The sequence below is a fragment of the Scardinius erythrophthalmus genome (genome assembly GCF_964197995.2).
Source record: "Scardinius erythrophthalmus genome assembly, chromosome: 1".
Lineage (NCBI taxonomy): Eukaryota > Metazoa > Chordata > Actinopteri > Cypriniformes > Leuciscidae > Scardinius > Scardinius erythrophthalmus.
In genome coordinates this window covers 56487017-56511632 of record NC_138221.1, presented here as the reverse complement: position 1 = coordinate 56511632, position 24616 = coordinate 56487017, and the positions used below count along the sequence as shown (strand labels likewise).

Here is a 24616-nt window from a genome sequence, read left to right as displayed (position 1 = left end):
ACATTATATTGAAACTGTGTCTATTCCTCGTTTAGTGAGGTCTAATATTAAATCTACTGTAGGATTTAGGAAAAATCTAATTGTGATTAAACCAGAAAATCTCAATATTAGTGAACAAAAACAATTTATAAAGCTAGGTCTTCTTAACATTAGATCGCTCACACCTAAGGCGGTTATTGTAAATGAAATGGTCACAGATAATAGTTTCGATGTACTTTGCCTTACTGAAACCTGGCTTAAACCAAATGATTATTTCGGTCTTAATGAGTCTACTCCTCCTGGATATTGTTATAAGCATGAGCCCCGTCTGATTGGTCATGGCGGCGGTGTTGCAACAATCTATAAAGATATTCTTAATGTTACTCAGAAAACAGGTCACAGGTTTAATTCGTTTGAAGTACTTGTGCTAAATGTTACGCTCTTAGATGTAAGAAAGAAATCCCTATTATCTCTAGCCTTGGCTACTGTATATAGACCTCCAGGGCCCTATGCTGATTTCCTAAAAGAGTTTGCAGACTTTCTCTCAGATCTATTGGTCAATGTCGATAAAGCATTAATTGTTGGAGATTTTAACATGTACGTAGATAACACAAATGATGCGTTAGGGGCTGCGTTTACAGATTTATTAAACTCCTTTGGGGTCAAGCAAAACGTCACTGGTCCCACTCATCGTCTTAATCATACGCTAGATTTAATTATATCACATGGAACCAATCCAACCGATATAGATATTATACCACAAAGTGATGAAGTCACTGACCATTACATGGTCACTTGCATACTACGTACCGCTGAAATTTGTCACGATGCGCCACATTATCGACCAGGCAGAACAATCCTTCCAACAAATATAGATAGATTCTCAAATAGCTTACCTGATCTATCTCAGCTGCTCAGTGAACCCAAACAAACAGATGAACTAGAGGAAATGACTAGCACTATGAGCACCATTTTCTCTAGTACATTAAACATTGTTGCACCAATTAGATTAAAAAAGGTTAGAGAGAAAACTTAAGCACCATGGTACAACAGTGCTACGCATGTTATCAAGAGAGAAACTCGTAATTTAGAGCGTAAATGGAAACAAACTAATTTAGAGGTCTTTAGAATCGCGTGGAAAGACAGTATGTCACGCTATAAAAAGGCCCTAAAAGCAGCCAGGGCTGAGCATCTCCGCAAACTAATAGAAAATAACCAAAATAATCCAAGGTTTTTATTTAACACCGTGGCTAGACTAACAAATAAACAGACGTCACCTGAACAAAATATTCCGTTACAGTGTAGTAGTAATGATTTTATGAATTTCTTCACTGAGAAAATAGAAAGCATCAGAAACACAATTTTAAATGTACAATCTTTAATGATGTCTTATGATTCAGCCTCAATTATCACCCCTCAAGAAAAACTACAGCGTTTTACAACTATAGGACAGGAAGAGCTAAATAACCTTATCATTGCATCTAAACCAACAACATGTTTATTAGATCCAATACCCACTAAACTACTGAAAGAAGTGTTACCTGTAGTGGAAGAGCCTCTTCTCAATATTTTTAACTCGTCTTTATCTTAAGGTCATGTTCCAAGAATATTCAAGTTGGCAGTTATAAAACCTCTTATTAAGAAACCACAATTAGATCATAATAATCTAGCAAATTACAGACCCATTTCAAATCTTCCATTTATGTCTAAAATACTAGAAAAAGTTGTGTCTGCTCAATTGTGCTCTTTCTTGCAAGAAAATTATATCTATGAAAAGTTTCAGTCAGGATTCGATCTTAGTGCTGCGTTCGACACTATAGATCACAAAATACTATTAGATAGATTACAAAAATTACACTGGTGTTCAGGGACAGGCATTAAACTGGTTTAGATCGTACTTATCAGACCGCTACCATTTTGTCTGTTTAAATGGGGGAAAATCGAAGATAACGTCAGTAAGGATCTGTGTTAGGCCCTCTGCTATTCTTAATATATATGCTGCCACTTGGTAATATTATAAGAAAACAATAGATTGAGACAGATGAAAACAATAAATTATCTAAATTGACAGAGTGTGTTAAAGATATAAAATACTGGATGACGTGTAATTTTCTGCTATTAAATTCAGATAAAACGGAGGTATTAATTATTAGTCAAAAAAACTGCCCACAAAACCTCTTACAATACAACTTTAATTTAGAAGGATGTCCTGTTACTTTATCCACTACAGTAAAAGACCTGGGTGTTATATTAGACCGCAACTTGTCTTTCGAAAATCATATTTCATATGTTACAAGAACAGCCTTTTTCCACCTTAGAAACATTGCTAAGCTACGTAACATGCTATCTCTTCATATAACACCAATTCTATCGTCTCTACACTGGTTACCTATTAAGTTCCATATCAATTACAAAGTAATACTAATGACCTATAAAGCCCTAAATGGTTTAGCTCCTGGGTATTTAACGGAACTTCTATCGCCCTACAATCCATCGCGCTCCTTAAGATCACTAAATTCTGGTCATTCCTAGGATATCTAAGTCCACTAAAGGAGGGAGGGCGTTTTCACATTTAGCTCCTAAACTCTGGAATGGCCTTCCTGATACTGTTCGAGGCTCAGACTCGCTTTCCCAGTTTAAAACTAGATTAAAAACGCATCTCTTTAGCCAAGCATTCACATAATACTTACCTTTTATACTACAGTTGAATCAGATTGAATGCATTAATATTATGAACAGCAGCTACACTAATTTTTTCCCATCTGCTTTTCTGTTGTTATAAATACAGATTACTGTTCCAGTAAATACAGATCGTCAGCTCCAGTTTGTGTCCAGCCTCCCATGGAAACTACAAATGCCCCAACACCCGTGCAGAGACGACTCGAAGCCTGTGAAGAGACGACTCGAAGCCTGTGAAGAGACGACTCGACGCTGGCGATATATTTATGCCCTAAATTAATACATGATTAACTAACTGTATTTTTCTATGTACATTTCTGAAATGCACTTTCTGTAAAGCTGCTTTGAAACAATATGTATTGTGAAAAGCGCTATACAAATAAATTTGAATTGAATTAATAATAGTTTGGATGGCTGCATCCCCGAAGTTTGGAGAGTTCCAACGTTGTCATTGGAAATTTGGGGTGAGATGCCGATTTGGGAGGAGGCAAGGTTTAGCGCGGCTTGTGCGTGCTGGTGGCGTGTGATGGCAGAAACACATGGGCTGGATGGGAGGGGTTTAAAAGTCCAGGGATCGCCATTTAGCGCGCCAGCTTTGGCAAGGGCATCAGTTTGGTCGTTGTAGTCTTTGTCTTGCCCTGGTTGCCGTGAGTGACCGCGGACCTTTTTCCAATAGAAAGCCACGGAAGCTACACCAGTTACCTTTGCCAAGATCTCAATTTATTATGTATCATGTGTCAGACAGAGAGAAACAGGCATATAAGAATAAGGCTACATGAGAGGTCTTCATTCCAGATTTCTCTGTTCCCCATTCTTTATCTTCTCATCCCATCATGTTAGATGTAAATGGTTTCACTGGCTTTATGTTTCTCTGCCATCATGCCTCTGTTTCTCTGCCTTATGCCTTTCTCTGAGGTGGTACAGTAAGATAGAGCTTATATACATTACAGAGCAGCTTCCTTTTAAGGTAACAAACTATGTTGCTTGAGCTTTAAAAATGGAACGTATATGTCATACGAACACATGGCACAATTCACTTCCATATTAAGAAACTATCTCTGTTGTTTACATCAGTTGAAAACATGTTACATTGTACACACCCTCTAAAAATGTAGCTCATCCACCTGTGTCATGTGACCTGATCTTCACATGGTTCCATGCTATCTATAGTCTCCTCATGCACTGAACACATGCATAACTCTGGCTTGACAAAATACATTATGAAATTATGAATAAAGAAAAATAATACAAATACATAACATTAAACAGTAAATTTTTAGTCTTCACAAACGGTCTAAGAGTTATGAGCAATTTTGAACTTTTGGTTGCTGTAGCGCCACCTATGGGCCATTCGGGGTCATACTCTGATAGGTTGTCCCCAAATTGAGGCCTACCATCTGGCCAGGTTTCAAGTCTCTAGGCCTTACGGTTTGTCCTGCACGATGCGTTTTACAAATCCTTACAATTACAATAGGGTTTCAGCATTTCATGCTTGAACCCCTAATAAGAATGAAGGCTTTTTGCCAGTTATAGCGCCACCTATGGTCCGATCTCCATGAAACTCTGCATGCTTCCTCACCATGTTCTGACACATATGCTCATCAATTTTTGTGAAGTTCTGAGTTTTCCTTTGGGATTTATAGGCTTTTGAGTGTTTTTTGCCACACCCCTTTTCTAAATGACCCCGTTACAGCCACCCAAATGCCAAAGTTCAACTTTTTTTGATAATTATTGTTCTAGAGAGTCCAGAGAATTGTCCTAGACTGGTTTGGTTCCGATCGGGCGAAAAAACAGGGACTAGTTCGCAAAAGTAGGTTTTGGACAAAATTCGACATTGCAGAAGATTTCCCCTGCCTAAATCAAAATCGGAGATAGCCATTTTGTCCGGCTTGAGCCACGGATTCCAACGATATAAGACACTTGGGACAAACGGTCTAAGAGTTATGAGCAATTTTTAACTTTTGGCTGCTGTAGCGCTACCTATGGGCCATTCGAGGTCATACTCTGATAGGTTTTCCCCAAATTGAGGCCTACCATCTGGCCAGGTTTCAAGACTCTAGGCCTTACGGTTTGGCCTGCACGATGCGTTTTACAAATCCTTACAATTACAATAGGGTTTCAGCATTTCGTGCTTGAACCCCTAAAAATCTGTACAATTACAATAGGGTTTCAGCACTTCGTGCTTGAACCCCTAATAATAATTCTGCCACCATGTGTTTGTTTGACACAAGTTTGCAGTCGCGATTGTGTGATCACGTGGTACAGACACGCTTCTTCCATTTAACACTGAACCAAAGCACCAGTTGACACACAAAATTACAGTCCTTCGTTTTAACTTCACCACAGTCTGCATAGTCATGTCTTTCTGTTCGTTCTCCGGAGGGGAGTTTTATAAAGATCATTTTGAGACTGGTAAGTTGACCCCGATGTAGCTACTGTATAACATACGTAAACAAGGCAACTTATGCAAGCGCATATGTAACTTGTGTTATGTGATTAGTAAAACTATGGGAATGTCTTGTTTTAAAGTTATCACACATGGTGTTTGTGTGCTTGGTTCTCCACTATTTTTGACATGTTTATTTTACATTTAATATTGCCAAGCATCAATAAAAATGTAACATTAAAGGTTCATTTGTGTTAATACTAGTTGCTTTTCTTCATCCTTAAGTCTCAGTGATCAGTTTAATCGGTAACATTATATTAATTACATTAAATTACATTACTTTACATTAAAGTCAACATTTTTAACATGAATTAATGTATTAACTGACATGAACTAGCAGTGAGCAATACACTGATAAGCTAAAACATTATGAACACCTGCCTAATATGCTGTTGGCCCACTGCGGGCTGCCAAAACAGCGCCGACCCAGCCGAGGTGGGCTCTACAAGAGCCCTAAAGGGGTGCTGTGGTCTCTGGCACCAAGACGTAAGCACCAGATCATTTAAGTCCTGTAGATTGCAAGGTTGAGTCGCTGTGGATCGAACTTGTTGGTCCAGCACATCTCACAGATGTTCAATTGGACTGGGATTCAGGGGAATTTGGAGGCCGGGGCAACACCTTGAACTCTTCATTATGTTCCTCACACCATTCCTGAACAATGTGTGCAGTGTGGCATTGTGCATTATCCTGCTGAAAGAGCCACTTCCACCAGGGGACACCAGTGTCATGAAGGGGTGTACCTGCTCTGCTACAATTATAGGTATATGACAAGTGTCAAATTTACGTCCACTTGAATGGCGGACTCAGGGTTTCCCAGCAGAACATTGTCCAGAGCGGCACACTCCCTCCACTGTCGTCGTCCCACAATGCATCACTTCCCCAGGTAAACGCTGCACACGTACCAGACTAAACTGCATTTATTGAGAACATCCACGTGATGTAAAAGAAAACAGGACTCCTCGGACCAGGCAAACGTCTTCCACTGCTTTAAGGTCCAGTTCAGACACTTGCAGACACATATAGATACTTTCGCCGGTGGACAGGGGTCATCATCTCTCTGATTGGTCAGTGTCTACGCAGCAGAGTGTGACGTACTGTGTGTTGTGACGCATTCCTCCCATGACCATCATTAAAATGTTGTGTGCCACTGTACACCTTCTGTTGGCTCAGACCAGACGGGACAGCGTTCATTGCCCTCGTGCACTGATGAGTCTTGGACGTCTAACACCCTGTCTCTGGTTTGAGGTTCGTCCCTCCTCGAACTCTGCTGATAAACCCTCATCACTGCTGACCGAGAGCGACACACAAGCCTCTCCGTTTCAGAGATACTCTGAGCCAATCACCTTGCCAGAACAGTTTGGCCCGTGTCAAAGTCGCTCAGATCTTTATTCCTGCCCATTTCTCCTGCATCCATCATGTTGATTATGAGAACTGATTGTTTGCTTTCTATCTAATCTACCCAGATCTTAATATGTGTGCTTGTTAGTAGATGATCAATGATATTCGCTTCACCTGTGACTGCTCATTAGGGTGGTCCTTATTTTTAAAGTCTCCAATTGTCATACTCACAGCATGCCAATTTTTATGGCAGTAACATAATAATTACTGGAAGCTCAATAGCTTTAAACTTTCTGAGATTTTGATGATTTTCGTAAAAACAGATCATTTGAATTGGTATTGTACCTGGCTAGTAAAATTCCAAAAAAATCTCCATAAAAGCATCTAATGCACCATATATTCCTAAATATGTATTTTAGATACATATCTCAGTTTACTTATTATAGAAACTAAATCCAAATTAATCCATCCATGACCCGGTTTAGCAGATTTACCTTTCCTGGTGGAATCAATACATATTTCTATTGATGACCACCTTGGTTATTGTTTGGGTTTAGAGCACATTTTTTGGTTTAAAAAATTACATTACGTTCCTTGAAATTGACCCGGAACTTTGGCCGGATCAAGCAGATTATCAGGAGGCACAGGCAACCATACATGCAATGAAAGTAGTCAATGATCACGCCGAGAGAGGAGTGGCTCTGATTCAAGAATACAATGGCTATCTCACACACTCTGAAGAACAATTGCAGTTTCTCCTTCATGTGGTGGAAGATCACCGACGGATCTATCCAGACTGCCAATGTTTCGTATGCGCATGCGTCGCGTCTGAGCGCGTTGTTGTCTTTGGAGCTCCATCGATTGATTTATAATTCTTGATTTCTCACTTACTCACTTACAACGAACATTTTCTACTTTTCCTCACCTCATAGTTATAACGCGGATTGTTGAGCAGACGCGTCTCAAGCCTAGTGATCCAACGCTGGATACTCTTATAGAGCTCGGGCGTAGACGTTATGGAATGATGCATTGTGGGTAACGGCGGCCATTTTAGAGGCAACGCAGAAGCGTTCGGAATAAAGTAATAGCGTAGCCGACCGGTCTCCACCGGCACCGAGAAAGAAAGAGAAAAAGTTATGGGCCGTGACAAAAAAAGTTGGCTATACTGTATACTGACAAACTTAATAATGAAGCCAAACAACGCTACTTAAAAAAAAATTAGATTATAGGCGAATCGATCCCTATGAATAAAGTCTGGAGTAGGCTAATATCAAGCCTCAGTTTCCCTGATATTTTCCTACCTGGTCTGTGGAGTGAGCGCTTACACCTCCGATCCAGAGCCGGATTTACAATTTCCTGTGCCCTCGGCAACAACATTCACACACACATTTTAATTGTTTAATAAACAAATGGGTTTTTTTTGTCACAGTCGGCTGCAAAGATGAGGTTGACGATGCTGATTGGCGATCTTCGCTGTACGCGCCAGAGAGAAATGCAAATTGCATACTGATTAACTTACATAAGCAGAGAGCTGTCTGTTTTCTTTCGTTTTGAATTGTTTGTTTAAAAGTAGACACTTTTAGAAAAGTAGAAACTTGTCACTGGAGGCTCACTTGCAGTTCACAAATGGATGAGTGCAAGATCTGCATATCTACAAGGTAAACGCGGAGAAAACAATCGTTCGCACCGTTAACCAAGCATCAGTGGTGACACACACACACACACACACTTGTCAGATTCTGTGAGCTATGAAGCTTGTCTATGCGGGTTTGTTACACTTCAGGAGTAATGTATCATACGTGCAATAATCCACTGTTTTCGTCCGGTTGACGACCAGCGGCGACCCAAGCCATTCAACGAAAATAGGAAAAACTATTATGATTTATGAGGCGTTTCCCCTGTCGATCATGAGACCGATTACAGCAGTTCACAATACAGCAATACTGAACCATTTGCCAAAAAATAACCTAAATTAATGACCAAATGATCAACGTTACCTACTGCCTAATATACGCTACTATACAGTACATCTACTTCCGTACCGTGATTCCCACAATGCATTGCGGCGTGACGCAACGATCCCGAGCTCTATAGACAAATCCGGCGAAACTACCGGAAGTAAGCGGGCGCCATTACTGAGCTGTTGCTGGGTAGCGTTGCGCCATTGCCTCCTATTGGTTTGGTTGCGTCCACTGGAATAAACAGCCCGCAATTTACGACTGTCACTAACGTTACATCTACAACTTTACTATTCTTCCTCTGCAGAGTTATTTGAACAGTATAAGTGTTGTTAATGGTCTGTGAAGATCGGACAGGTCCTTTAAGAACTATGTATTTATCATCTGGTAGAGTGTGCATTATTTGACCAACCCATACGGAGCTCAGATAATTTTTTGACCCTCTATCAGTGACCTGTAGTTGGCATTTTGTTGATCATCGGATGCCAGGCGAAGGAGAAAATACTCTTGAATACCTTTAAAACAACCGAAGGGGCGCGTTGGGGCAGTAACTTAGTAGCATTAACGTTACTGTATTTGCTTGACTGTGACTCTCACTCTGAGAACCAACAACGCTAGCAGTTAGCTGTACCTTACCCTTTCCTTTTGAAATGTGAAAATGAGATAAATAATGGTCACAAAATAAAAACATGAATTCGTTTATTTGATATCATTAATTTATTTATTGTTGCCAAATGGACAGATCTTTTAATAGTTTCCTCATTAGCTTGCCTAGCTAGCATAGTTATTGCCAAGCTATTTTCATAAATAATCTGTAAGATCGTTTGTACCTTCATCTGTGACTGGAGGCCACTGTCTAACATCATCAACCTAACAAGTCATACTGCCTGCAGCTGTCATCGAGGGTGCGTTTGCGTTATCACGGAGGTTTGTTTACATACTAGTAACAGCTCAGTAATGGCGTCGCCACAAGATGGCAGCCTACACAGAACGCTCGTCGGATTCGTCTATAGGTTACGTCCGTGGATCACGGCTGAACGCGTCTTCTCCGCACTCATTTACAAACAAACATTTTTTCGCTTATCGTGCGTCTACTCTACACCCGTACCACTGAAAAGACGGATTATATCCAAGACTTAAGCCATAAATTAGTATTAATATTGATAGCACCACTGGTAGCGTCGTTGCTAACTTAACTTACTGTCCATCTGTTAAAATGGCGAATATATCAAATGTAAGTAGTCTACCTTTTGGTGCAGGTGAGGACACATTTGAGCTGCATGCGGTGCAGTCTGAGCTGGAAGCTGTTGAGAAACAGATCCACGACCTTTTAGTAAGAAAAGCCGAGCTGATAGACCGGCGGTTAGCTCTTGAGGCATCACGTGCCGAGGCACACAAATCAGAGATTAACGTTACTAACCCGCTGACTCCGACCTCGTCTACTCCGTGCGTTCCTCAACATCGGTCCCGAACGTCGAGGTCGCGATCAGCCATGGTCTCGTTCACTCCGGCTCCAACATGCCATCACGAAGCCTGGATTTTTCCGCAGCGGAAGACGCGAGTCAGGTCTAGACCAAGAAAACTCTCTCCGACCCTCCCGGTTTTCGAGATATCCACACAAAACCGCTTCTCCCCTCTTCGCGAAACAGAACGCGATGCTGTGATCATCGGCGATTCCATCGTTCGACACGTACACGTCACGTTAAATAAAAGTAAGGTGCATAGTCACTGCTTTCCTGGTGCTCGTGTTTCTGAAATCGCTGCTCACGTTCCCGAGATTCTGAACGAGCGCGTCGGAACTGTGGTCCTGCACGCGGGAGGGGCAGACATCAGACTGCGCCAGACGGAGGTTCTGAAGAAAGACTTCAGGAATCTGATCGATACGGTACGCAGCACATCGCCTGATATAACGATTATTGTGTCAGGACCGCTTCCCACGTATCGACTAGGTCAAGAAAAGTTTAGTAGATTATTTGCGCTTAATGAATGGTTAATGTCATGGTGCAATGAGCAGAAACTTCTCTTTGTAAATAATTGGAATCTGTTTTGGGAGTGTCCTAGGCTTTACCGTGCCATCTGATGGCTTAAACCCAAGCAGATTCGGATCGGATCTTCTGTCAGATAACATCTCCAAAATGTTAAATACCTTTTGACTAGTAACCAAAAGTCCAAATCATAGTCTCTGCTGCACCAATTTAACTGATATAAATAGTGTAGAACATTGCATAGAAACTGTGTCTATTCCTCGTTTAGTGAGATCAAATCATAAATCTACTGCAGGATCTAGAAAAAATCTAATTGTTATTAAACCAGAAAATGTTGCTATTGGTAATCAAAAACAATTTTTAAAGCTAGGTCTTCTAAACATTAGATCACTCACACCTAAGGCAGTTATTTTAAATGAAATAGTCACAGATAATAGCTTCGATGTACTTTGCCTTACTGAAACCTGGCTTAAACCAAATGATTATTTCGGTTTAAATGAGTCTACTCCAGCAGGATACTCCTATAAGCACGAGCCCCGTCTGAATGGTCGTGGCGGCGGTGTTGCAACAATCTATAGAGATTTTCTCAATGTTACTCAGAAAACGGGTTATAAGTTTATTTCATTTGAAGTACTTGTACTAAATTTTACGCTCTTAGATGTTCGAAAAACATCCCTATTATCTCTAGCCTTGGCTACCGTATATAGACCGCCTGGGCCTTACGCTGATTTCCTAAAAGAGTTTGCAGATTTTCTCTCAGACCTATTAGTTAACTTTGATAAAGCATTAATTGTTGGAGACTTTAATATCCATGTAGATAATCAAAATGATGCGTTAGGGGCTGCGTTTACAGATTTATTAAACTCCTTTGGGGTCAAGCAAAACATTACCGGACCGACTCATCGATTTAATCATACACTCGATTTAATTATATCACATGGAACCGATCCAACCGATATAGATATCATTCCACAAAGTGACGATGTCACTGACCATTACATGGTAACTTGCATATTACGTACTCCTGTAATATATCATGCTGCGCCGCGTTATCGATTAGGCAGAACAATCCTTCCATCCACCATAGATAATTTTTCAAACAGCTTATCGGATCTGTCTCAGCTGCTCAGTGAACCCAAACAAACAGATGAACTTGAGGAATTAACTAGCACTATGAGCACCATTCTCTCTGGATCATTGGATATTGTTGCGCCCATTAGATTTAAAAAGGTCAGAGAGAAAAGTAAAGCACCATGGTACAACAATACTACGCATGTTCTAAAGAGAGAAACCCGTAATTTAGAGCGTAAATGGAAACAAACCAACTTAGAGGTCTTTAGAATCGCATGGAAAGACAGTATGTCACGTTATAAAAAGGCCCTAAAAGCGGCTAGGGGTGAGCATCTACGCAAACTAATAGAAAACAACCATAACAATCCTAAGTTCTTATTTAACACCGTGGCGAGACTAACAAATAAACAGATGTCTCCTGAACAAAATATTCCATTACAGTTTAGTAGTAATGATTTCATGAAGTTCTTCACTGAGAAAATAGAAAACATCAGAACCACAATTGTAAACGTTCAATCCTCAATCGCGCCTTATAATTCAGCCTCAATTATCACCCCGCAAGAACAATTACAGTGCTTTACAACTATAGAACAAAAAGAGTTAAATAAACTTTTTACTTCATCTAAAACAACAACATGTTTACTAGATCCTATACCAACTAAGCTATTGAAAGAAGTGTTACCTGTAGTGGAAGAGCCTCTCCTCAATATTATTAACTCATCTTTATCTTTAGGTCATGTTCCAAAAACATTTAAACTGGCAGTTATAAAACCTCTCATTAAGAAACCACAATTAGATCCGGATAATCTAGTAAATTATAGACCCATTTCAAATCTACCTTTTATGTCTAAAATACTAGAAAAAGTTGTGTCCGCTCAACTGGGCTCTTTCTTACAAGAAAATGACACCTATGAAAAGTTTCAGTCTGGGTTCCGGCCGCATCATAGCACTGAAACTGCGCTCGTTAAAATCACAAATGATTTACTTTTAGCTTCTGACCAAGGCTGTATCTCAATATTAGTTTTACTTGATCTTAGTGCTGCGTTCGATACTATAGATCATACAATACTCTTAGATCGACTACAAAATTATACTGGTGTTCAAGGACAAGCATTAAGCTGGTTTAGATCGTATTTATCTGACCGCTACCATTTTGTCTATTTAAACGGAGAAAAATCTATCATAACTCCAGTAAACTATGGAGTGCCGCAGGGATCTGTGTTAGGCCCTCTATTATTCTCAATATATATGCTGCCACTTGGAAATATTATAAGGAAACATGGAATTAGTTTCCATTGTTATGCTGATGACACTCAAATCTATATTTCATCACGGCCAGATGAAAACACTAAATTATCCAAATTGACAGAGTGTGTTAAAGATATAAAAGATTGGATGACGCATAATTTTCTTTTATTAAATCCAGACAAGACAGAGGTACTACTTATCGGTTCAAAAAACCACCCACAAAACCTCTCACAATACAACTTTAACATAGTAGGATGTCCTGTTACTTTATCATCTACAGTAAAAGACCTGGGTGTTATACTAGATTGCAACCTGTCTTTTGAAAATCATATTTCACATGTTACAAGAACAGCCTTTTTCCACCTTAGAAACATTGCTAAGCTACGTAATATGCTATCTGTTTCTGATGCAGAAAAGTTAGTTCATGCATTCATGACCTCGAGACTAGATTACTGTAATGCGTTATTAGCCGGTTGTCCTGCATCCTCAATAAACAAGCTACAGTTAGTCCAAAATGCCGCAGCTAGAGTTCTTACTAGATCAAGAAAATATGATCATATAACACCGATTTTATCATCCCTACATTGGTTACCTATAAAGTCCCGTATTAATTACAAGGTATTGCTACTGACTTATAAAGCCCTAAACGGCTTAGCTCCAGTCTATTTAACCGATCTTCTATCGCCCTATAATCCACCGCGCTCTTTAAGGTCACTAAATTCGAGGCTTTTGGTCATACCTAGGATATCTAGGTCCACCAAAGGAGGGAGAGCATTTTCACATTTAGCACCAAAACTCTGGAATAGTCTTCCGGATACTGTTCGTTGCTCAGACTCGCTCTCCCAGTTTAAAACTAGATTAAAGACGCATCTCTTCAGCCAGGCATTCATATAATACTTTTAATCCTACAGTTAAATCCGACCTCTAGTTCATAAACGCCAGAGGAGAACTGGCCCCCGACTGAGCCCGGGTTCTCCCAAGGTTTTTTTTCTCCATTAGGTCACCTGATGGAGTTTTTCGGTTCCTTGCCACTGTTGCCTTTGGCTTGCTCAGTTGGGGATATTTGGGGATATTTAATTTAATTAATCAATCAACGATACTATTGATCAGCATTACCAAACGTAGACGTTCCACTAGAAACAAACATTGATGTATTGTTCTAATTTATTACTGTGAAGCTGCTTTGATACAACCTGTGTTGTGAAAAGCGCTATATAAATAAACTTGACTTGACTTGACTTGACTGCAAAAAGTCACTGGCTGCTGAGCATCAGAAATGAGGGATTGTTGAAAACTTTGTGCTTTTTTTGAGATTGTTGTCATGTCAGTGTTGCTCTGATTTCAATAATATTAAAAGTTTCCACTTTTAACATATATTTAACTATATGTTAAAGTGTAATCTATTACTCCAGTCTTCAGCGTCACATAATCTTTCAGAAATCATTATAATATGAAGAGTTGACGCTCTAGAAACATTTCTGATTAATATCAATGTTGAAAACAGTTGTGCTGCTTCATATTTGTGTGGAAACCATGATCTTTTATTTCAGGATTCTTGATGAATAGAAAGTTCAGAAGAACAGCATTTATTTGAAATGGGATTGAACGCATATTTGCATATTTACTTTATTTAAAAGTAAGTTCTTTATTTCATAATAATAAAAACCGTATACTAACTCGAGTCTTAACTTCTGAATGCTAGTGCACATTTTATCTTAGTTTGCCTGTTATAGATCAATAGTTACTTTAATGTGTATTTCTTGGTGACTTGATAACAAGGATCCTAAATACTGACATAATTTCTGCAGCCTCACTTGGTCATGTGGAGATCAGCTTTAAAATGTTTACCACTTTAAATAATTTATGTATTTACATGTTTAGAACAATGCCAAAAGATCAACTTTTGGAAACATTCTGCTGTTTCTGTATATCACTGCTTGTGTGCTCACTACAAAGATTTCAGTCATTAAACTTGTTTGATTTTTAATAACCTGCTGCATTTTTCTGTTGTTACATATTGATGAAAAGCCCAGGAGATGTTTAAAGTTTAAAATCCCCCTTAAACATCTTTAAAAAACAGGATTAGTAAATAAATTGCTTATGGGAATGAATATAGAGCTTGATACTTTGAACCTATAAAGACACATTTACAGTCTTTGTAGCAGTAGCCTATGTGTGTGTGTGTGTAACTGCGCCATATCAATTTTCTGGTGTGAGCATCAACTTAAATGGCTACTGAAAGGTGATATTTGAGAATAGATTTTCCTACACATGTGGTTGAGCTGCTGTTTTTCATGTTTATTCATGTAACTGATCTACAATATGCAATAATTAGTCAATTCGAAAAACAAAACTGCTCTGATTAAAGTACATTTTGTCCCGTTAAATAGTACACATTGTAACTTGAGGGCCAGGGGTCTTGAAAGTGAGAAAGCAAATCAGCCACAGGTCATTTTGCAGAATGAGAAAAGCATGAGATGACCACAAAATATGATGTAGTCAGATCTTTTTTTATTTAGAAAAGATTAAACATTATACAATGTTTCCCATTCAGAGAATGTGTCCTTGTCAGACATTGTATTCAAATTTAAAACAAATCAAAATGCTTGTGCTTTGCAGCTATTTGAGACTCAAGAATGTTAATTCTTGATGATCAAATCAACTTTTTCTATCAACTTTAAATGTCATAGTCACAATGCCATCAATCCCAGCTTGAAGTTCATCATGTTCCTGGACGCTTGACACTCCTTTAGGGGTCCCAGTGAGAATGAGATCGCCTTCTTCCAAAGAGATGATCTCACTGATGTAGTTTATGAGAAATGGGACGGAAAAGATCATCTGGGATGTGCTTCCACTCTGTTTCAGGATATCGTTCACCTTCAACCACAGATTGATGCTCCCAGGGTCTGGGATCTTCTCCTTGGGGATGAAGTCACTAATGGGGCATGAGGTGTTGAAAGCTTTGGCCAGGGTCCATGGAAGACCTTTGGACTTGCATTCGTCCTGAATGTCTCGAGCTGTCATGTCCAGGCATAACACATATCCAGCCACATGGTCCATGGCTGAAGACTGAGGAATAGCAGTTCCTCCTTTACCAATGACCACCCCGAGCTCAACTTCATGGTGGAGATTGCTGGTGTAGAAGGGGACCAGAATAGGAGACCCTTCCCTAATGTAAGCAGACGGGGGCTTCAGGAAGAGCACAGGCTCGCTGGGAATTGCATTTTTGAGTTCGATGGCGTGATCTGCATAGTTTCTCCCGACGCATATTATTTTCTTTCCCCATTCCCAAAAGCGAACAATATTCCTCGTGCTCATTTTGTCCTGCAGCCGGAAATAAGATGACCTTTGGTCGCTTGATAACGGAGGGCGATGAGACGCGTTAGTAGTACATTACGAAATATGTAACTCTAGTTCAAATAGACCAATCAAGAAACTGATACAATTGTCTGGAGTTAAGTCCAAGAAACATTATTAGGCTTGAAGAAGTCCATCACAATCACGAAGCCCGAAAAGCGATATCAATCCTACTACGGCAAAGGCATACCTTATGAATATTAATTAGGTCTCACGAGAGTTCTTGAAATCTGTCCAATGGCGAAAGCTGCGTTATTGAATATTAATTAGGTTTTGCTGACGCTCCTAGTTTGGCCATCCAATGACAAAAGCTCGAGTTACATTCCCAAGTCTTATAGCTATTTTTGTATTGTTTTCTATTGCTTGCATAAACTTTTTTTTTTTTTTTGCATTTCTATTGTTTGCATCAACAAAACGGATATGGATTTATATTTATGTATTAATATATCTGAAGTAATTGCATTAAAATGTCACTATTTGATGTTCCATCCCTCATAATGTTTGTAAATAAAATATACACATTTTGTCTTTTGTTCTAATTTAAATGTTTTTATTTTCTAATTGTTACTAGTTATGACTCTTATTGAATATTAATTAGGTCATGTGACATGAAGCCTTCACTATAGTAGGATTCGTAAATAACCTCAAAAACAGCGTGCATTACTGAGCGCGCGACACTCCCTCGTATTGGATTGGTTAAACGAGGGGTCAAAGTTAAAAAGTGGGCTGTTTTGCACTTTAAACCAGACCTTCTACTTCCTCCTCCCTGTCCTGGCTGTAATATCAGACAGCTGAAGTCCTGATATGCGGTTCAGGTCACTGGCGGCGAGTGCCTGCACTCTCGGTGCTCTCGGAGCTGCTGTCGCGCATAAATTCGGTATGTTTACACGAGGATCTTCCCTCGCGCATGATCAGAAAGCATGCCTTATTTATCGACATGCATAATGCATCCATATGTCAGTGCTGTCACAGAACCGTTGGTGTAATGGCAGTCATTGTTTTGATCTAGTAAAAGAAGTGTTCCCTAAACAGTGCGGAGTTACATCATCTTGGCTGTTGACGTATGTCATCGAGCATGACATGTGGCATGAATAGATAATAACGCATTCTTGATTAGTGTTCATGTAAAAGGCAAAATGCAACACTTTCCATGTCGTGCGTGTGGAGTGACGTAAGTGTAAACACTTCGTGCTTTATGTTTGTTCTGCGTTGTGCAATTGAAAGTTGTAAAACCATTTATCAAAGATTTCTTAATTCGCACTTTGGTGTTAACACACCCGTATTGCAATAATATAATACGCCGTGCATTATATTTTACAGTATTGCATTAGATGCAATAGGGAGAAAATGACTAAACCAGCATCAAAACATAAAAAAAAAAATTCTCACAATATATACGCATTTTCCATAAATTATAGATGAACTACAAGTGTTGATAATTTTTATAATGGTAATGTCTCAAACATATATATTTTTAAAGAAATTACTAGTTTTATTCAGCTTGGATGCATTAAATTGCTCAAAAATCACAGTAAAGAAACTTCATTTGTGTTTTAAATAAATGCTGTTCTTTTGAACTTTCTATTAATCGAAGAGCCCTGAAAAAAGCATTGATGATGATAATAATAATAAATGTTTCTTGATCAACAAATCGGCATATTAGAATGATTTCTGAAGGATCACGTGACACTGAAGACTGTAGTAATGATGCTGAAAATACAGCTTTAACATCACAGGAATAACTTACATTTTAAAGGATATTCAAATAGAATTTCAAATTGCAATAATGTTTCACAATATTACTACCAATACGACTAACTGTAGTTTCCACCAAAATACTACAGTTACTTTAGTAATTGTTGTCATAACAACTGTATAATCATAATATAAGAATGTAGGAACTCATTCTTTGGAATTTTTTTTTTTTAGCATTTCAACATTGGAAAAAGCAGGTCGAACCAGTTTAAAGTAGGCAAGCTGATGAATCACTTCCGTTACGTGGATAATGAGCCTAACCAGTTCCGCATAAACTTAGACAAGGTCGACTACCAGGAACTTATGAGCATAAATGACCGGATTTATCAGGTAGAAATGATGTAAAATGTATTATACATTATCTCAAATTGTAGTAACTGGTATTTTGGTAGCAACTATGTTTTTCATCACGTTTTGAAATTATGAACATACATGTATGTTATTCAAGCGAGAACATTTCCTGATCCCGAACCTCTGCTTTGAAGTTCCTACAGCCTGGTTTCACTCCGCTCTTAGGAAATCATCTCTGGTGGAACAGTCAGATATGAAGGTCGAACTGCTTCCTGCGCTCACCGACAACTACATGTACCTCCTCATCGATGAAGACACCAAGGAGGCAGCCATCGTCGATCCAGTAGAGCCTCAGAAAGTAAGAATATCTCATTGTGCATATTACAGATTCTGCATCGCATGGATTCATAACTGTCATCTGTCTCAGGTTGTAGATGCGGTGAAAAAGCATGGCGTGAAGCTCAAAACTGTCCTGACCACTCATCATCACTGGTAAGTCAGACCTGTAATAAAGTCCAATCATTCTGTGGCATGTATGCAGCCCATGCACACTAATATGACAGTTTGATTGTGGAATTAGAGGTGATGTTTCCTAACTTCCAGGGATCACGCTGGAGGAAATGAGAAGCTGGTGAAGCTCATGCCGGGACTGACAGTGTACGGAGGAGATGACCGAGTGGGAGCTTTAACTCAGAAAGTCACACACTGCAACACTTTCAAAGTAAGACTGGTTTATTTAATATATACTGTTCGAACGTTTGTGGTCAGTAAGATTTTTTTATTTATTTTTTACAGAATTTAATAGTTTTATGTGATAAATTGATCAAAAGTGACATTAAAGATCTCAAAGAATCCTGTAAAAAAGGTTTTCAAAAAATTATTAATCAGCACAACTGCAATAAATGTTTCTTGAGCATCAGATCAGCATATTAGAATGATTTCTGAAGGATCATGTGACTCTGAAGACTGGAGTAATGATGCTGAAAATACAGCTTTGACATCTCAGGAATATACAATTTATAACAGATTAACATAGAAAACGGTTATTTTAATTTGTAATAATATTTCACAATATTACTGTTTTTGATTAAGTAAATGCAGCCTTAGTGAGCAGAAATAATATTAATAAATCTTATTGACCCCAAACCTTATTGACCTTATTGACCCTTTTGAATGGCTTAAAGGAGAAGTTCACTTTTAAAATGAAAATTCTGTCATCATATACTCACCCTCATGTTGTTTCAAACCTGTATGAATTTCTTTCTTCTGCTGAACAGAAAGGAAGATATTTATAAGAATGTCAGTAACCAGACAGTTTTTGGGTCCCATTGACTTCCATAGTAGGAAAAAAATATACTATGGAAGTCAATGGGACCCAAAAACTGTCTGGTTACTGACATTCTTCTAAATATCTTCCTTTCTGTTCAGCAGAAGAAAGAAATTCATACAGGTTTGAAACAACATGAGGGTGAGTATATGATGACAGAATTTTCATTTTAAAAGTGAACTTCTCCTTTAAATTGGCTTTGAATGCAGCTTAGCCAATCAGGACTATGCGCTTCATACCGCTGGACACATTTCAGATTGTTTGATCGTTCCAGGTGGGCTCTCTGAATGTAAAGTGTTTGTTTACGCCGTGTCACACCACTGGCCACATCTGCTATTTTGTAACAAAAGACAACAGCACCGAACCACCAGCTGTGTTTACGGGTAAGACACATTTTCATACTCAGACTAAGACTTTAAAAAAAAAATGTTTTTGAAAGAAGTCTCTTCTGCTCACCAAGGCTGCATTTACTTGATCAAAAACAGTAATATTGTGAAATATTATTACAATTTAAAATAACCGTTTTCTATGTTAATCTGTTTTAAATTGTATATTCCTGTGATCAAAGCTGTATTTTCAGCATCATTACTCCAGTCTGCAGTGTCACATGATCCTTCAGAAATCACTCTAATATGATGATTTGATGATCAAGAAACATTTCTGATTGATTGACGTCCTAAGAATGCTGTTCTTTGATTTAATAGAAAGTGCAAAAGATCAGCATTTATACTTTTTGTAACATTAAAAATGTCTTTACTGTCACTTTTGATCAATTTAATGTATCCATGATGGATAAAAATATTAATTTCTTTAAAAATTAAAAAAATCATACTGACCCCAAACTTTTGAACGGTAGTGTACACTAAGTAAATAATAATTCTTTAACGATTTAACAATTTGAAAAAAACTTTTAAGTTCCACATTTTTGAGCAGAGACTACAAAAACTATTCTGCCAGTCTGACATATGCACACTTTGTATTGACAAGCAGTTTTTTTTTTTCTTATTACGTTCACATTCTGAATAGGAGATACTCTGTTCGTGGCCGGCTGCGGGAAGTTTTTTGAGGGTACTGCTGATGAGATGTACAAAGCCCTGATCGAGGTTTTAGGCCGTCTTCCTCCAGAGACGGTAACAATTCCCCTAAACTCTAAACTCAAATCTCTGTTTTTTTGCTGTAAAATATCACTGAACATTTCATTTTAAAGCAACAAATTCTGTTAAACTCTTACTGTAAAAAAAAAAAGCCATGTTTCAAGTAAAGGGTAACTCTTGCCAAAATGCAACCTAGGGTCTTTTTGTTAATCTCCCCGAGGCAAACTTTCATTTAAAAGCATAATTAGAATGGAAACGCCACTTTTAAGTTTGACCGCATTTTCGTTTTCGGTCAAAATGCCTTTTGAATGGGAGTGCTTGGGGCACTACAGTGATAGCATCAAAATCTCTATTTTTTAAAACACTAAAAAGGCTCGACGCAACATGAAACTTTGCTCGAAGTATCACCAGGGGCTCTACACATGAACTCGAGCATTGTTTGTGTACACAGAGTTTACTAAAAAGAAAGATTTTGTACAACTCACTGTAGCTGTGTCCGCCGGCATTTTGACAGTCAAAAATAGTCGATCTCCGAATGTGAATGAACATTGGTATTGCTTCTCATATGAGCATCCTTTTTCAAATACAAGATCAATATCGATTTTCACTAATGACAAAACAACAAATTATCCGTGAATTTATATGGAACTAAGCTTTAGGAGCTTTCCATCTTTACTCTCCTCCCTGTTACATTGCATTCGGAGATCGACTATTTTTGACTGCCAAAATGCCGGCGGACACAGCTACAGTGAGTTGTACAAAACCTTTCTTTTTAGTAAACTCTGTGTACACAAACAATGCTCGAGTTCATGTTTAGAGCCCCTGGTGATACTTCGAGCAAAGTTTCATGTTGCGTCGAGCCTTCTTAGTGTTTTAAAAATAGCGATTTTTGATGCTATCATACTCGTGCCCCAAGCACTCCCATTCAAAAGGCAATTTGACCGAAAACGAAAATACGGTCAAACATAAAAGTGGCGTTTCCATTATAATTATGCTTTTAAACGAAAGTTTGCCTCGGGTAGATTAACAAAAAGACCCTAGGTTGCAATTTGGCGAGAGTTACCCTTTAAGTAATAAAAAGTTGCATGTTCTAAAACTCACAATTTCCTCTGGTTTCAGCGCGTGTACTGTGGGCACGAGTACACGATCAATAATCTGAAATTTGCACGGCACGTCGAGCCAAAAAACGAGGCCGTCCGGACAAAGTTGGCATGGGCTAAGGTGTTTAACTCTTCTCTAACATTCATTTACTTGCGTTGCAAATACTATCATAGTGCATGTGTTTGAATAACCTTGTCTTAATTGATTAGGAAAAATACGATAACGGAGAGCCGACCATTCCTTCTACGGTGGCTGATGAGTTCACATTTAACCCCTTCATGAGAGTGAGGTATGTCAAATCATTCCCAAATATACAGTAAATATACAGTTATTTATATCTCCACCAAAAGATAGAAGTAACTCACTTAAAACCTTTTTTTTGGGGGTGAAAATACTAATGTCCCTAAGACTTTTGCACCACTTGTTTGTGCATTTCACATTATCTGGACATACGAGTTAACTTTAAAATTTAAGCATTGGTTTGAACTTATTGAAAAACATTAAGATACAAAAAAATATATACTAGTTATAAAAAGTATTATTTTAAAATCTATGTTAAAGTGCTTAAGGACATTTATTATTTAAAATGTAATTTAGTATTGAATAAGTTTTCATTAGTAAACTACATTAGTTAACATGAACTAACAATGAATTCTACAGCCTTTGTTAATGATAATCGCAACATTTACTAATACATTTATATAAAGAGTTGTGTCTATTAACATTAGTTTATGCACTGTGAACTAAAATGAACATGGACTTTTTTTTTTTTTTTGCTAATATTAATGAAGGTTAATAAATGCTGTAAAATATATTGCTTAATGCATTAACTAATGTTAACAAATGAGACATTGGTCTTTGTGTTTGCACTTCAGAGAGAAGTCGGTACAGGAGCATGCTGGGACCAGTGACCCGATTGAAGCCATGAAAAGTATCCGTAAGGAGAAGGACAGCTTTAGAGTCCCGAAGAACTGAGTTTTCAGGCTTGTCTTTGCGATGGTCATCGCCACTACGCTCATCGTTTCACTAACAATAGCAGGACATGAGGCACATGCATAAACTCTTGCTTTTTTTACACATGCTTAATTTATATCAAAAGCACAATTTTTGGGCAGCGTATCATCTTCAATGAGCAATACACAGGAATGTTAACCTGCAAAACAATGTATTTAAATCATCGTTACAAGAAATAGATCAAACAAAAACAGAATGTTTTCATCGTTAAAAAAATACATTAATGCCGTCGATTTGCATTTCAAAAAAATACAAATGTACTAGGTCTGTGCTGTAGGTCAAGTTTTATTTACGTAAACTTGCGCAAGTTTTATTTTTGGAAGGATCCAGGCCATGTCTGAACCAATGTTGTGTGGTTAAATTATAGTTTTATTTCAGAATGTCTTAATGTGCAATGTTTTTTTGTAAATCAAAAAGAATTATTTTTAAGATGTTGACAAAGCGAGGTGGTCCAGCTAAATTTAATTTGGTGTGTTTTAATGTCCATAAGAAAATTGCTTTTCATTGAACTGCATTTATTTTGATGTTTCTGAATGATTTTGAATATAGAAAATATTGAACACTGCATACTTGTTTCAGCTTTTCGTCTCGTTTCAGCCAATCTTGCACTAGTCATCAGAAGTAACAAAGAGAAGATTTAATTATAATCATTCAGACTGAATAAAGTTTTAATATAAATGTACACAGCTGTTTTTGTTTTTTAGAAATGCAGCGACACATTTTTTCTTAATGATGCAGTTTTTTTATTACCTGCTTTGTGTGAAACAATATTAAGTACTAATTGTAAAATACTAATTATGTTGCAGTATTTTAACACCAAACAGTCCTGGATCAACTTCATCATGGTATAAAATTTAAATAAAATTATACCATAATTCAAGGTTTATAATCCCGTTTTAAATACCATGTTACACAAATGAAAATAATGTACTGTGCGGGACCAATTTTAATATGAATGTTTTTGTTGTTGCTTTAAAAAAAAAAAAAAAAAGGATAAATTAAAATGCCCTGAATCAAAATGCCTGATAAAAAAAAAAGAAAAATCACAAATGCACACACATTTATTGAGTAAAATATATGTATAGTTTATTTCCTCAATAAATATAATTACATTCATGGAATGATTATATACAGGGCAACGTTATCATTTTTATTGTCATCATGAATCAAAATGTATTCTCAAAAAGTACTGTTTTCAGTGCATACTACATAGTAACAATGAATTCACAGGAGCATTCAACGCTTTCAAAAAACAAACTCATGGATAAATGAGAGTAAATAAAACAAGGCAACATTCATGGACAAGTCAAGTGTAAAATACATAAAGGCCGGTTTGATATGTAATCTGAACTCAACGTTCTTTAGCAGATATCTGATAGACGCATATTTGCAGGAAATATTACTTCATCTGTCCATTCAAACGTAATAACATGTATAGCTGGTGTAGTGTCTACTGTGTGTTAGATATTGCCTTATAGTCCAGTCATTTTATGAAAAAAGGTTGAACAAATTGCAACAGAAGCAAACTCAACTGATTTTGTATCCTCAATATGTCCTGAGTAAGGAAAAAAAAAAGTCCAGAAGAATCCCATTGGGGGAAAGTTTCGAAAAAGAGTCAAATATAGCCTATTCATACACATATTCATTCTCTTTCTCACGTGAATAGGGTAAAACTTTTAACCTTTAGATATCACCATGAAAATTACTGAGTTGATTACTTGCATCAAGACAAACAAAAATTGTATTACAAGTTTTTTTAAATTGTTTGTTAACATGGACAAACGGTGCATAATCTAATTATGTATGTGCTAATTTGCATAAATACCACAATAGATCTAAACATTGGGTATAGCCAGGTGAAAATTTGTTGACGACACATAACAGTAAAATACTTGATGTTAAGGTCTGAATGGAACCCATTTAGGCTACCCATGAGCATTAATAGAGGCAGGAAGAAGTACTTTAGAAACCAG

The 24616-nt window shown here is 37.8% G+C and overlaps 3 protein-coding genes across 13 annotated transcripts in view; 2 read left to right on the top strand and 1 right to left on the bottom strand.

Annotated features, from left to right (window-relative positions):
- Nucleotides 1-3055, top strand: part of LOC308690365 (uncharacterized protein) — a 36888-nt gene extending 33833 nt beyond the window's left edge. For both annotated transcript variants that reach the window (XM_081364767.1, XM_081364766.1), the window contains one exon: nucleotides 2768-3055. The gene's annotated coding sequence lies outside the window, so the exon portion shown is untranslated. The remainder of the gene's footprint in view (nucleotides 1-2767) is intronic.
- Nucleotides 3056-15174: 12119 nt separating this feature from the next.
- On the bottom strand, nucleotides 15175-16239 carry fahd1 (fumarylacetoacetate hydrolase domain containing 1). The gene has a single exon (XM_081388784.1). The coding sequence runs from the start codon at nucleotides 16020-16022 to the stop codon at nucleotides 15363-15365; it is 660 nt and encodes a 219-aa protein (XP_081244910.1). The 5' UTR covers nucleotides 16023-16239; the 3' UTR covers nucleotides 15175-15362.
- A 444-nt stretch (nucleotides 16240-16683) lies between these two features.
- Nucleotides 16684-23208, top strand: hagh (hydroxyacylglutathione hydrolase). Of its 10 annotated transcripts, none has more exons than XM_081388703.1 (10): nucleotides 16735-16938; nucleotides 17991-18146; nucleotides 18302-18465; nucleotides 18535-18599; nucleotides 18711-18828; nucleotides 19709-19817; nucleotides 20461-20564; nucleotides 21648-21749; nucleotides 21839-21918; nucleotides 22505-23208. In XM_081388703.1, exons 3-10 carry the CDS (start codon nucleotides 18361-18363, stop codon nucleotides 22602-22604), a joined length of 783 nt encoding a protein of 260 aa, XP_081244829.1. In that variant the 5' UTR covers nucleotides 16735-16938; nucleotides 17991-18146; nucleotides 18302-18360; the 3' UTR covers nucleotides 22605-23208. The 10 variants fall into 10 exon arrangements, with proteins under 10 accessions (XP_081244826.1, XP_081244829.1, XP_081244825.1 ...); XM_081388699.1 differs by having other exon boundaries at nucleotides 16826-16938; nucleotides 18265-18465; XM_081388704.1 differs by having other exon boundaries at nucleotides 16847-17232.
- Nucleotides 23209-24616: the final 1408 nt, after the last annotated feature.